The 14,785-nt window shown below is 38.4% G+C and overlaps 1 protein-coding gene across 1 annotated transcript; it reads left to right on the plus strand.

Annotated features, from left to right (window-relative positions):
- Window positions 1-8,439: 8,439 nt before the first annotated feature.
- LOC107812645 (calcium-dependent protein kinase 28-like) lies at window positions 8,440-14,299 on the plus strand (the record flags this gene model as incomplete). The annotated part of the gene is given in 14 exon segments (NM_001325893.1): window positions 8,440-9,075; window positions 10,058-10,188; window positions 10,302-10,343; window positions 10,437-10,548; window positions 10,634-10,646; window positions 10,649-10,677; window positions 10,679-10,712; window positions 10,861-11,030; window positions 11,513-11,639; window positions 11,964-12,079; window positions 12,184-12,291; window positions 12,463-12,525; window positions 13,341-13,514; window positions 13,749-14,299. Coding segments are annotated over 14 exon segments (1,701 nt in total). The 3' UTR covers window positions 13,905-14,299.
- Window positions 14,300-14,785: the final 486 nt, after the last annotated feature.

A 14,785-nucleotide genomic window follows, 5' to 3' on the forward strand; every position in this document is an offset into this window, starting at 1 on the left:
CTACTGCTATGGCCTCATCTACATTGGCTACTTGATGTCGTCTTAACTCCTTCTTTGCCCAATGTTGTAACCCATCCATGAAGTAAAAAAGGTAATCCTCCTCTAACAATGTTAGGATTTACAGCATTAAGGTAGTGAACTCACGCACGTACTCCCGAATTTTGGTCATTTATCGGAGATTCCTTAGCTTCCGCTTAGACTCGTACACTACATTCACCAGACATAATTGATTTTTCAACTCCTTATTGAACTTCTCCCACATCTCAATCTTGCATAACCCTTTCTCCATGTTGGAACACTTTCGTCGTTACCACAGCGCAGGAATCTCTGAGAGGTACAACATATCAGTATTGATTTTAGCATCATTGTCCCTCACTTTGTCGTGCTTGAAGTATTTCTCCAAGTGCCAAAGGAAGTTCTTCAATTCCTATGTGTTATGAACACCTTTAAATATTGGTGGCTTGGGAGTCTCGATCTTAGTCTCCCTCATCATAACAATATTGTTGGTTGCCTCGATCATGCCAGCATCAGCCTGCTCCTCGAGTGCCTCTATATTAGCCTTCATGGCATCAATAGTGCTCAACGCCTCCACGAGTCTGCACTCCAAAGTAGTGATGGCTTTGCTTAGCTCAATTTCGGCCTAGGTATTCCCTTCTAAGTCATTTCAGATGCTCTCAATATCCCCAAGAGTATGCCCCTCAATAACACTAACGGTGCCTTCCACCTTCCCCAAGCATTGGCCAAAGATTTCCACAATATTCATCCCTGCGTTCACCTTTATAAAATCACTATTTACCGAGCATGACATCCTCAGGCAGGACCTCCACCTCATCCCCGCTTGCCTTAGTGGCATATGGTTCTTGAGACGTAAGCCCGTCGTTTGACACAACCTCGGGTGGCACCTCCTGGCTTTTGTTGGTGAAATCCGTCTTTCTGTTGCAACCCTTCTTTCCATCAGCATCCTGGGTGACGTTGGCTTGGTGTTAGCGGTGTTAAATTCCAAATACGAGATCATGATGTCTAACATCCGTTTGCTAGGCAAGCTGTAACGACTCGGCCAGTCGTTTCGAGAGTTATAACCCTATTTTCCCCATTCCTACTTCTTTTTGTGTTATTCAGCTATATTATATTATATCGGGTTAGTTGGTTCGAGTCCGGAAGGGACTCGGGGTGAAATGAGACACTTAGTCTCATAATTGAAAATTTTAAGTTAGAAAAGTGGACCGGATATGGACCTATATGTAAACGACATCAGATTTGAATTTTGATAATTCCAATAGCTCCGTATGGTGATTTTGGGCTTAGGAGCATGTCCGAAATATTATTTGAAAGTTCGTAGAGGAATTAGGCTTGAAATGCCGAAAGTTTTATTTTTGAGAAGTATGACCGAGGGGTTGACTTTTTTATATAGGGGTCGGAATATGATTCTAAAAATTGAAATACCTATGTTATGTCATTTAGGACTTGCGTGCAAAATTTGAGGTCAATCGGATGTGATTTGATAGGTTCCGAAGTTGTTTGTAGAAATTAGAAATTTCAAAGTTCATTAGGCTTGAATTGGGGTGTAATTCATGGTTTTAGCGTTGTTTGAGGTGATTTGAGGATTCGACTAAGTTCGTATGATATTTTAGGACTTGTTGGTATATTTGGTTGAGGTTTCGAGGGCCTCGGGTGAGTTTCGAATGGTTAACGGATCAAAAATTGAACTAGAACAACTGCTGCAATTTCCTTCTGTTGGAAATTGCTTCTGCCCAGAAATCGAACCCAGATCGAGCTCAGGATCGATGGCCACGATCGAAGCCCAGATCGAGCTCAAGGTCGAGGGCATGATCGAGCCCAGGGTCGAGGGTCACGATCGAAGGCATGATCGAGCCTAGGGTTGAGGGTCGCGATCGAAGGCATGATCGAGCCCAGGATCGAGGACCTCTATCGAAGGCCAAGATCGAGGCAGAACCGAGGATGTCTAGGCAGAATTATAAAAATAGGGACTTCGTCCCATTTGCCATTTTTGACAAATTGAAACTTGGGGAGAGGCGATTTTTGATATATTTTTAAGGAAAACTTGAGGTAAGTCCCTTGTAATCATTTCTACTCCATAATAGTGAATTATCATCGAGTAATCCGACTAGATTTCATGATTTTGAGGTGTAAATCAGAGATTGAAACTTAGAAATTTGTAAATTAGATTTGTATATTTGAGGGTCGAGTTGAGGTCGGATTTTGGTAAAATTAGTATGGGTAGACTCGTGGTTGAATGGGCTTTCGAATTTTGTAACTTTTGTCGGGTTCCGAGACGTGGGCCCCACAGGCAATTTTTGAGCCAATTTCGGGTTTTAGTCTAATTTTGAAGCTTTTCTTGTGGAATTCATTCCATTAGCGTATATTGATGGTATTATACTGATTGTGAATAGATTTGAAGCATTTGGAAGCCGAGTCCAGAGGCAAGAGCATTGCGGGGTAGAGATTTGACCGGTTTGAGGTAAGTAACGATTGTAAATCTAGTCTTGAGGGTATGAAACCCCGGATTTTGTATCATTTTACTATTTTTAGTGATGCACATGCTAGGTGACGGGCGTGTGGGGGTTGCACTGTTGGAGATTTATGACTTGGTCCACCCCGTAGCAACTGTAAAGTTGCATACTTTGTTGAAACCATTGATACTTGTATGATTTAGAAAGATTTTATGTAAATTGGGCTGAATGCCATGTTTGGTCCTTGCGCCAATGCTGTTTGGACCCTTAGGGGCTGTTTCTTACCATCCTCTCATTATTTTCGATTGAAAATCTATACTCAGTCATGGTTACACTTGTTTACCGCATAACTCAGTTTTATGACTCTATTTTGATGCACATAAATGTTTTGGGCCGAATGCCCTGTTTTACTGAAATGCCCGAGTGGCTTGATTTGTGAGGATGAGTGTGGATCGGGGCTGCCCGCCTGCAGCATACTTATGACTGAGTGAGTCTGAGGGCCTGATTTGTGAGGATGAGTGTGGATCGAGGTTGCCCGCCTGCAGCATACTTTATTATTATCGCACGTGAGTTGTCCGTGCATATTATAGCGCTTGAGTTGAAGGAACCCCTCCGGAGTCTGTACACACCCCAGTGAGTGCAGGTACCTACTGAGTGCGAGTGCCAAGTTTCAAGTACCGAGTGCTGAGTGACTGGGAGGCAAGAGTGATTGTGAGGTATGCCCGAGTGGCACGAGTGACTGTGAGGTTTGCCCGGGGGGCTGTTTATGATTTCATCATTTTGCTCACCTTTGCATTGAGCCTTTGTTTGAAAAACTGTTGGAAAAATGTCTTTAAATGATTTTTACTGGAACTGGGTTTAAACGAGATGTTTGATTAAAATTCTGATTTTTAAAAGCATGTGGTATTTTACTGAGATTTCCTGATATGAACGTTATATGCTTTACTTCTCGTCATTACTGCTCAGTCTTTATTTATTATTGTTACTTACTGAGTTGGCATACTCACGTTACTCTCTGCACCTTGTGTGCAGATCCAGGTGTGGCTGGACACGGTAGCGGTTAATGAGTGTTCTGGTTGCAGATTTTCTTGGAGATAGCAAGGTAGCTGTTTGGCGATCGCAACCCCTGCTCTTCTCCCTGTTATCTTCCTCTAATAGTATTTAGCTATTTTCCAAGCTGAGTTAGCCTTGATATTGTTAGACAGATTATAGTAGATGCTCATGACTAGTGACACCCTGATGTCGGGCTTTTCTTTTCCGCACTTCTGTTTTTCTTTGATTTGAACTCTTTAAATGGAGGTTTTATGTTAAATAACCTTAAAATTTTCTTTGAAATGAAAATATCGTTTTGTTTTGGAAATGAGTCAGCTTTCCTAGTTCCACGATAGGCGCCATCACGACAGGGGTTAGTTTTGGGTCGTGACACTCTGATACCATATTGTCACGTCATTAGTCTTTAACTAAGCGCATGTGTGTCACTTGACAACTCTCTCACGTTCTTGCACAACTTGCTCATAATCTTGCTATGTCAAATCAACCTAAGATACTAGGAATCGCTAAGGTAATGATAAAAATAACACAAGAGAATTTTCAAGAAAAATTTGTATTAGAGAGAATTTGAATAATTTGTTAGGTGAGTTACAAAGAAATAGACCCTTCTGTATACTAGTCTCCTAGGGGCTAGTGAGTACGTAGTAATTATTATACAAGTCCCTTGTTATTTACAAGTAAGTCCCCTCTTGAGAATTATCTATATAACTAGAACTTTCAAGGACTTTCCAAGCAAATCTGTAGGGTTCTAGGGTCTTCCAAGGGAAATCTTCATCTTTCTCTAGAACCTTCCCACACGTGCTAGCCTCTTTCCTCTATAAGCTTTTCACATGGAAAAAATATATGCCAAATGGAACCTATGTGATATAATGATATGTCGGGTCATGACATGATGGGCTAAATGTATGTCGGGTTACATGTTATAGCCATTGTCATATATTATTTAGGCCAAATACATAGACAACCCTTTAACTTGGCACCAATTTTTATTTTGGCACTCTATCTTAGTCCTGTTCCATTTTGGCACTCGAACCCCCATTCCTTATATGTCATTTTAACATAAAAGGTTGACTTGTCACATTAGTTGAGTTTTCTTGCTTGGTAGGCGCGCGAAACTTTATTTTAACAGTAATAAAAGGCCATAAAGTTACAGTTAACAACATTTAAATGCCCAACCTCCTCTCCCATTAATTCTTCCATCTCCTTTCCAAAATAATCCTTATTTTCTAGTCTGTTTCGATCTTTATCTCCATAAATGCTTCAAAGTCTGGGTTTTTCTAGTTTATTAATTTATTCTTTATTTAGTAATATCCCTAAGCCAAATTCATATCTTCATCCGAAGCTTGAATTTTTTAAGTGAACACATGTCTCTAATTCCCAAAATACTAGAAAAACAAAAAGAAAAAACTTTAATGTATGGCTAAATGAATACTTATCAGTACAAGAACCACGACAATAAACAATGGTCACTCTCAAAAACATCCTTAACTATCAAATGCACATCGAAATATGAATAATTAGTTTATGAGAATATTATTCTCGTTCTTAAATGATGAAGAATCTACCAATAATTAATAGTTTTATCTCCTAACGCTAGGGATTTGGGGAATAAGATTAGGGCAGATGACTGTGAGAGTCAGAAAAAATAATTGAAACTTTTGTTTTAGGGTAACCCATCTGGATAAATAATGGAACCGAGTATTTGGATTAAATCCGGTTAACAAGGATAAAAACAAGTGTTGGGATCTAATTGGATGGTTGTTTCATATTAGAAGCGATTATAACACGCGCTGTATTTTTTTATCGGATAAAATATTTTATGTTAAAATGACACATAAGGAATAAGGTTGGAGTGCCAAAATAGAACAGGTCTAGATGGGGTACCATAATGTAAACTAGTGCCAAGTTAGAGAGGTTATCTATGTATTTGGCCTATTATATATATGCTTAGTGATGGTGAGCATGAAATTGACATGATGAGTATTTTTGTGCGGATTAATATATCTGCATATTGAGGACGAGAGGTTACTGACACGACGAGTGTTTTCATGCGGATTGATAATTAGTTGTAGAGCTTTTATGCTCGGATAAGGCACATGGATTAGATTCATTCCCCTGGAATCATGTGATTACGCATGTTTTACCTTGGGCCATGTATGCGTAGGTTATGAGAAATCAACGGGTTTTTGGTTTACTACGAGATTCGCGTATTCATGAATTTTTACATGTAGCATTCACATGCATATCATCCTCATATGCTAATCGGTGTATTTTACATATACGTGAGACTTATTAACAGGTTGTTGGATACTTGGAGTGTATCAGTTGATGTAAAGTTTGAGTCTTTATCATGCATAGACAGTCTATACCCATGTAGAATCATTCGAAGACTTGATACATATCTCCTTTATATATACATTCGGTGCATTGATATATGCTTTTGATCATGATAACTAAGAAAACATGCTTCCTATCTTGTACTTCAATTGGGTACCTTATTTTTCAGACTTGTTGCTCCTTGTTATTTTTCTATTTCTGTATATGTTTAAGAATTGCACAACTTATATAAAATGAGTAGTTGTTGACTAAACTTTGCTACTATTTTGTTGAGGTTAGTCTTGATACTTACTGAGTACATGAGGTCAGTTGTACTCATACTATACTTTTGCATATTCCGTTCAGACTTTGGAGCTAAGCTGTTGTAGAGTTCGAGGGTGAGCATTGAAGATATTAGTATTCGAGTTATTAGCTGCCATTTTGTTCATGGTAGTTTAGAACTTATGTATATTCAAATAGATAATGTATTTTTTTTTTACCAGCACTGTATTTCATTTCTTAGTTTCTCATGACTTGTGACACCAGTTCGTAGGGGAGTTTGTATAAAGTTTCGTATTCTTATTTCATTATTTATTTGATGAACTTCAGTTTAGGTTTTCTTTCATGTTGATTGGTTCATCTAGCGAGTTAGGTTATTGATAAGTGTGGATTTCGACCAATTATTAGCACCCTTTTGCTTCTGTTTTAGTCCGAAAGTATTGATTTATGTTCCCAACACTAATAAAAGTGTACAATTTGCAGGAATGATTTTAGCTCTCATGAAAAAATCCGACTCAAAAAGGAGTGTTCCGACTCAAAGGGCAAGAAGGGACGCAACACACAAGAAGTGCGGTCCACAGAGGTATTTCTGCTGCCGCAGAAGAAAGTGCGGATCACAGAATTCCCTCTGTGTCCATATAATTGGTGAAGAAGCCCATCATACTTTGAGCAGAAGTGCAGACCGCATATGAATTGTGCGGCCGCAGAATAGGGTCCGCACTGGCAGGAATTCTAAAGTTCAGAGAGTGTGCAAATGACCGAGCCTTGAAGCCTTGCTTGAAGTGTGGACCGCACAAGAATTGTGTGGCCGTAGAAGCTGCATTGCAGCCGCAGACCAAATTGTGCGGCTGTAGATTCCAAGTCCCTCCAAGCTAAAGCAATGTGCGGACCGCACATGGAACTGTGCGGCCGCAGAACCTCCTGAGAGGCATTTTTGTTAGCGAATTTTGAGCCACTATAAATAAACGGGAATCACATTTTTATGTCAAGTTTTGACGTTCAAGCAACTGTAGCCGTTGTAATTTTCCATTTTAGGAAATTTGTGGTCATTTTGGGATTTAAACATTATAGTTTATCATTTTAATCTTAGATTATGAGTTTAATTAGTATTTCTTCTTGTTTTCTTCATTTTCCACTGTGAGTAGCTAGATTCTTACTAGGGTTGTAACCCAACCCTAGTGTGTAAACCTTATGAGTATTTAATTTAATGCGAGTTTATGATTGAATGTTGATTATTTAGCCTTGTTTATGCTTTAATTTTAGAATTAATGGTTGCAAACATTGATTCATGCCTTTTTGACTTGATCTTTATTTGAGAAAGAGGGACCTAGTCTAGGATAACTTGGCTAACAAGAAATTGGGTTAATTAAGGCTTTGATTAGCCCAATTAAAGGGTTTGAACTAGAGATAGGAAAAACCCGACTTGAGCTCTTATCAACTGTTTTGCTTGATACCCATTTGGGCTTGAGAAAACCAAATTGGGCAAAATTACTCTATGATCGAGAGGTATTGAGTGAGTAACTTAGAGTTGAGAGCTATAATACATCTCGATCAATAAAACAAGTGTTAACATACTTAACCCATTAGGCGAACACCTAGATGGAGGTTACATCCCTAAGCTTTTTAACCATCTGGTAAAAACAACAAAAACAATCATTCACTTTCTAGTTTCTTCTCATTAAGTTATAATTGTTAGTGATAATTTAGAAGTAGAAAACAACATCCTTTGTTTGGAAGCACGATTTAGTTATTTCATTTGCTCTCATCAAGTATATACTCTAACACCCATATTAAATTTTATGTGAAAATTAACCCCGACTCTAGTTGTGTACTATTCTTCCAACGACCGTTTTCACTCACTATTGAGTGCGGATCGGACGTGGATCAGTTATGTGCCACCATAACTTGGTGGGATTTGGATCGTGATAAAGTATAAAACTAGATGGAATTTTAACTTAAATTATTTTAATAATGATCAAATATCGGTTTAACAGTGGAATATACACCATATTTTTTGAGTTTTTCAAACATGAAAATAATTAATCCCTAATTTTTTTAATTTAAAATGGTCCATAGAAGAGGTTTTCCTAGGACGTGTGAAAGACGCTTCTAAGGAGTGGACTCGTTTCTACTCCCCTCGGCAAAAACACAAAAAATCTTTTCATCTGCAAAATGCCAAAACAACCATAGATAAGTAAATAAATATCTTAATTGTAAAATAATGCAGTTTTCACCATCCAAACTGGAAAATTAGGGGGAGTTCCTTCCCCCCCTTCTCTCTCTCTCTTCCAAAAAGTCTCTTTGACCACCACCATCACCACCCTTTCTTTCTTCCCTTCTTCCTCCTATCTACTTCAACCTTTCCTCTCTTAAATCTCCATTATTGTTTTCACATTCCCCAACCCCCCATAATATATAAACATATTTTCTTGACCTTCTCTTTTCTTGAAATTATATGTATATTGATCTATGTTCAATTGTGTTATGATCTGAAAAGGCAAAAGTTTGCATTTTTTTCATCATTTTCACCAATATGGGCAGCTGTTTTTCTAGCTCCAAAGTTAGTGGCTCAAATAGCAATACCCCTTCTACAACTACTACAAATGTAAATGTTCATCACAACCGTCCTTCAACAACAACAACAACAACTGTTACATCAAGAAAACAAGAGGGGTCAAATTATAATAGAGATAAAGGTAATATTAATACAAAAAACAGCCACCAAAAACAACAACCTAGGAGTTCTCAGCAGAATGTTGTTGTTAAGCCAAGTTCAAGAAGACAAAGTGGAGGGGTTATTCCTTGTGGGAAAAGAACAGATTTTGGGTATGATAAAGATTTTGATAAGAGGTATACTATTGGTAAATTGTTGGGTCATGGCCAATTTGGGTATACATATGTTGCTACAGATAGATCTTCTGGAGATCGTGTTGCTGTTAAGAAAATTGAGAAAAACAAGGTATTACCATATTAAAAACCAGATTTTTAACTTCATTTGTTGATTTTTTTGGTTCTAACATTCATTTTACATGTATGTCTTGATTGTGGAATGTTTGTTTAATTAATTCCTAGGGATTGTTTGTATTCTTTTTTTTTTTTAAATCTTGGATTGACTGGTAAATAGAGTTTCAATGGCTAATTATTGCCAATTATCATCATCTGTAGGCAGATGTAAAGTATGTCTTATGATAGCTTTGGCTCCGATGCTGTATATGTGTTAAAAAATCCACTAAAGAAGTACAAATAGTAATAGATTTCGAACCTAGTAAATCAAATGAGCTGTGGTAGAATTCCGAGCTTGAACCCATAACTGGATCTGCCTCTGTCAGGGGTGGCTAGAGGGTCAACTGCCAAGCAATTAAAGCAATAGCTTTAGGCCCCAAAATTTTGGGGGCCCTAATTTTTATTTTTGTTTTTTACTCGTGTCCGATATTCTCATTGAGGCCTCGACTAATTTGAATTCGCACCATGTAAGGCCTAGCAAAAGGGAACTCGCACTCTAACAGGATATCATCCATAGGGCTCAAACCCCATCTTGGCTTTAGGCCTCCAATGTTGTTGAGCCGCCCCTGGATCTGGTTGTACTTGAAATAAATGCTCTGTAGGCATATATTGTTGATTGGGGTCTTTACGTTCCTAGAAAAGAATATCCATCAGCCAATGTAATGCTGGCTTTGTTAGTAGAAGTCTATGTTTATCTAGTGCAATCACTGTCCATTTTGCTTGATTTGTCTTTTGGTGTTTGTAGACTTGTCGTCAGTTGTGGAGTTGTCATCCCTATAGGATGACGGGCTTATGAATGTTTGCAAATAAGAGTACTTTCATTGTGTTTTTCTTTTTCCTTTCTTCTATCGTCCAAGCTTGTTAACTTTTACTTTAATTGTATGATTATCCAGTCTGTTACAGTAGCAATATACCGTACTAATTCTTTTTTGCTGTAGATGGTTCTTCCAATTGCGGTTGAGGATGTGAAACGAGAAGTCAAGATATTGAAGGCCTTAGCTGGTCACGAGAATGTGGTTCAATTCTATAATTCATTTGAGGATGATAATTATGTCTACATCGTAATGGAGTAAGTTTGGTTTTTTGTTTTTTGATCTCTAACGTCCTAGTTTATTTCCCTACAACTGCTCCTTCCACTTGAATCACAAGTTAACGTTTTTCAATTTTTTTGTTTTTCTTTAGGTTATGTGAGGGTGGAGAACTATTGGACCGAATCTTGTCCAAGTAAGTATTCTGAAATTACCAGTTTCAGTTGATTATTCAAATTTCTGATTATGAAGTTTACTTATATGGGTTAAACATAATTTCTATAACCAGAAAAGATAGTCGATATACTGAGAAAGATGCGGCGATAGTTGTACGCCAGATGCTAAAAGTGGCTGCTGAGTGTCATTTACATGGTCTGGTGCATCGAGATATGAAACCTGAGGTGTGCAAACAGTTCAATATTACTTTTGGCTTGGTAATGCTGCTTGATATTGTTTTCTTTAAACAAACTTCTGTTTCTTTTGTAGAATTTTCTCTTTAAGTCTTCAAAGGTGGATTCGCCATTAAAAGCCACAGATTTTGGTCTTTCAGACTTCATAAGACCAGGTAATTGGATTCTCCAGAAATCTAATGAGTTGTAAATTTTTATAAAAATACATCTTTTTGAAGTATTGATTGTCAACGATCTAGGGGCTATTGTTATGGTTTTCTATCTTAAAGTTAAAAACTAATCGGAGGAAAATCATAAATGCAGGGAAAAAGTTCCAAGACATTGTTGGCAGTGCATATTATGTAGCCCCAGAGGTGTTAAAGCGTAGATCAGGACCTGAATCAGATGTATGGAGTATAGGTGTAATTACATACATTTTGCTATGCGGCCGTCGGCCCTTCTGGGACAAAACTGAGGATGGTATATTCAAGGAGGTGAGAATATTTTGCGTGTAGTTTAGAAACGTTTCAAATTGTGTTTTAAATTGGGAAACCTAGGGAAAGGAAATCATAGTTTTAGGGCTCTAATAGGGAATTAACATTCTGTATAAAAATTACATGCTTACCTTTTTTCCTTGCAATAGGATGTTTCAAGTTTCTTTTTAACTTTAAGAGGTAGTTTGAAGTTCCCACTTCCTCCTTAATAAATCTCCCATTCGTTTGGAATTTCCGAATTACCATTCACCTTTTTGATATCATCTTATAAACATCCTCAGTGTTGGACCATCGATGTTTTTTCCTTTGTAGAGAAGCTGCTGCTATTTATTTGGTTAATTTTTTGCTTTTGACGTATGCTTTCTTGGAGAGGCCCTTATCTAGAGCGTTTTTCTTCCTTTAAGATGTTTAATATTTTGTTAATGCTCTGCACTTTGCCTCTTTTTTTTTTTCTTTTCTAATTTTGTTCCCGATATGATAAGGTCCTACGAAACAAGCCTGATTTTCGTCGCAAGCCATGGCCAAACATAAGCAACAGTGCTAAAGATTTTGTAAAGAAATTACTGGTGAAGGATCCGCGCGCTAGACTTACTGCCGCTCAGGCCCTATGTAAGTAATATATGATCCTGAATTATTACTATTAAGTTATATTAAGTCTCATATCAGAAGGGGAGCCTTGGAGCAACGGATAGGTCACGTGTTCGAGCCGTGGAAGCAGCCACTAATGCTTGCATTAGGTTAGGCTGTCTACATCATACCCCTTGGAGTACGGCCCTTCCCCGGACCTTGCGTAAACGCGGGATGTCTTGTGCACTGGCCTGCTCTTTTTAAAGTCTCATATCAACTTGCAAAAAGATGTTACTGATGTCGTTCCTTTAATTTTTTTGATATGATGAACAATTGTTTTGAATCTATCTGGTTGAACATTTTCAGCGCATCCATGGGTCCGAGAAGGAGGTGATGCATCTGAGATCCCACTCGACATTTCTGTTTTATCCAACATGCGGCAATTTGTCAGATATAGTCGCCTAAAACAGTTCGCTTTACGGGTAAATAATTCACTGCTTTCTGCTTTCGTAGACCTTTCTGTTTGATAAGGTTACTTCAGATATACGAAACCTAAATTTCTGGATGCTGTTTCACCATCGGGCAGGCGTTAGCTAGCACGCTTGATGAGGAGGAGCTCTCTGATCTGAAGGATCAATTTTCTGCAATTGATGTGGATAAGAATGGTGTCATCAGTCTCGAAGAAATGAGACAGGTATTGCTCATCTTTCATGTTGGAGCTTGTTTTTGTCCTTACAACTCTCATTGGCTATCGGCAAACATCTGAGGCACCGACATTTTGTGTCATTTTGATGCAAAACAATGTATAATGCATATATATCTCATCATCTGTTTTAGTGGCTTATCATATTCATTTCTAATGCAGGCCCTTGCCAAGGATCTCCCATGGAAAATGAAAGAGTCACGAGTTCTTGAGATTCTTCAAGCGGTAAACTTGTTTATCTAAGTATGAAGTATCAGGAGCAAAACATGACATTTGATAAATAATTAGAGAATTATCACAAAAAGGACCTTTTGTCGCCTTAAGCTGTTGCATGTTTGGAACTGCTTTAATATTCACATTCTCCCCTAAGGGGAAAAGAAGAAAACAAGAATCATGTGCCTACAACTCTCTGTTCCCCCCTCCCCCCAAAAACAAAAGAAAAAAGAAAGAAAGAAAGAGAAAAAGAAAGTAAGAAGATAATAGCAAGAAATAGGTGCAAATTCTTGAAACCAAGGGCGTGACCTAGAGGACAATTAAGTGAGATGAAAACCACTGAGAACCAGGGTTCAAATCCACCAGAGGTAAAACACGCTAGGTGTTTTCTTCCAATCTCCCTGAGCTTTGGTGGGGCGGAGACTTATCCGTTACCTGCACTGGTGGGAGGTGGCATGTACTCAATAAAATAGTCGAGGTTGCTCTAAAAAAGAAATAAGTGACCAAATACCTGGGGGTTGCTTTAAGGCTTTGATGAATCAAGGTTCATATTAGGGAAAGGAGAGCGAGGGGACCAAGCACTCCCGCCCCCAAAAGCAGAGACCGAAGAACCGCCAGGTTGTCGAGGACACATCTGAATGTCGGATTACATATTCCAAATAGTTTCTGCACTATAACCCTGTTATGATATGAAAATTACTCAACTGTCAATGCTAATATTGCTGTTAAATCTCAGTAGCTTTCATCATACACAATTTCATCACTTTCTACTATATGGTCTCTTGTGCAGTTCAGAGACCTAAAGTATTTTATTCATTGGTTGGCAGATTGATAGTAACACAGACGGGCTTGTTGATTTCCCGGAGTTTGTGGCCGCCACTCTACATGTCCATCAGTTGGAGGAGCATAATTCTACAAAATGGCAGCAAAGATCGCAAGCTGCTTTTGAGAAATTTGATGTTGATAGAGATGGATTCATAACCCCGGAAGAACTTAAAATGGTTAGTATCGGATTTTTTCTGCTCAAGTGAAGTGAGTGCTATTTACAGAATTCTTCCAAGAGCAAGGGAACCATGTCGTTGACCAACCCTACTAAAACTACATGCTTCATCACTCTTAAGAATGTGTAGCATTCATGTAGGGTCAGTTCTCCATTCTGCATGATAGATGTGATCCCAGATAATATAATGACGTTCTTATTTGGCTCTTACTTACGTGATACTATTGTTTTGCAGCACACGGGTTTGAAAGGATCGATAGACCCACTTTTAGAGGAAGCGGACATTGACAAAGACGGGAAGATAAGCCTGTCAGAATTCCGTAGGCTTTTAAGAACTGCTAGTATGAGTTCACCAACGGTGAGAGATTCACGGAGAAATGTAGCTTTGTAAAGATGTATAAACGGAGAGGTGGACTTCATCAGAAAATCTTGTGGGAAGACGACAATGCTCGTAGACATGTTCTCTTGTGCTTGCGCGCGCTGCATGTCTCAGAAGGGAAGGCTCCCGAGATGATGGTATTTAGAGGCACGTAGCCACGTGGCACTTTGTAGCTAGTGGTCCTTGCGCCAAGTGTGTTTTGTTGAGTTTCCTTTTGCCCTTCACAAAAGAATTTTGGCATGAAGTTTCTTTTTTCCCTAAACAACCAGTTGCAAATGTCTGTAATCTGGTAGTTGTAGTGTATATTCTGTGTCTCTGTTTGTGAGTCTCCAGGTTCTTCCTCCCTTTGAAATTCTAATGTTATGTCATTATAAATATGCCATCAATGTAAATTGTCTGTATCAAAAGGTTTGTTCTGTATGATTTATGGCACTTGTTCAGAAACTTGGTTGATAAAGGTTAGGTTTTAGCACTCAAGGGTGTGGCCTGGTGGTTCATGAGGGAGGAGAACTTATGAGGTTTCTGGTTCAAATTTCAGCGGAGGTAAAAATTAGATATTAGATAATTTCTTCCCTTTCGATACCACCTAATGGAATAGTCGAGGTGATTGTGGTGCCCACGAATGAAGTAGATAATGTCATAGTAGGCTTAAAATTTTGGAACTTCATCATCTAAGCCATCCGAAAGCTAAACTTAACAAGGCAAGGAGAATTGGAAGAAACAATAAACTTCAAATATTGCATGTATAAAATTCTAAAGAGATAAAGGGAGACATGAAATAGTTTAACTATAATGAATTAGTACTCTGCCCATTGGGAGCTTGTTTGGATGGTTGTGTGTCATATTGTATTGTTTTGATAAATACAATATTATATCACGCACCGACAACATGA

This window comes from Nicotiana tabacum, chromosome 14, assembly GCF_000715075.1.
Source record: "Nicotiana tabacum cultivar K326 chromosome 14, ASM71507v2, whole genome shotgun sequence".
Taxonomy (NCBI): Eukaryota; Viridiplantae; Streptophyta; class Magnoliopsida; order Solanales; family Solanaceae; genus Nicotiana; species Nicotiana tabacum.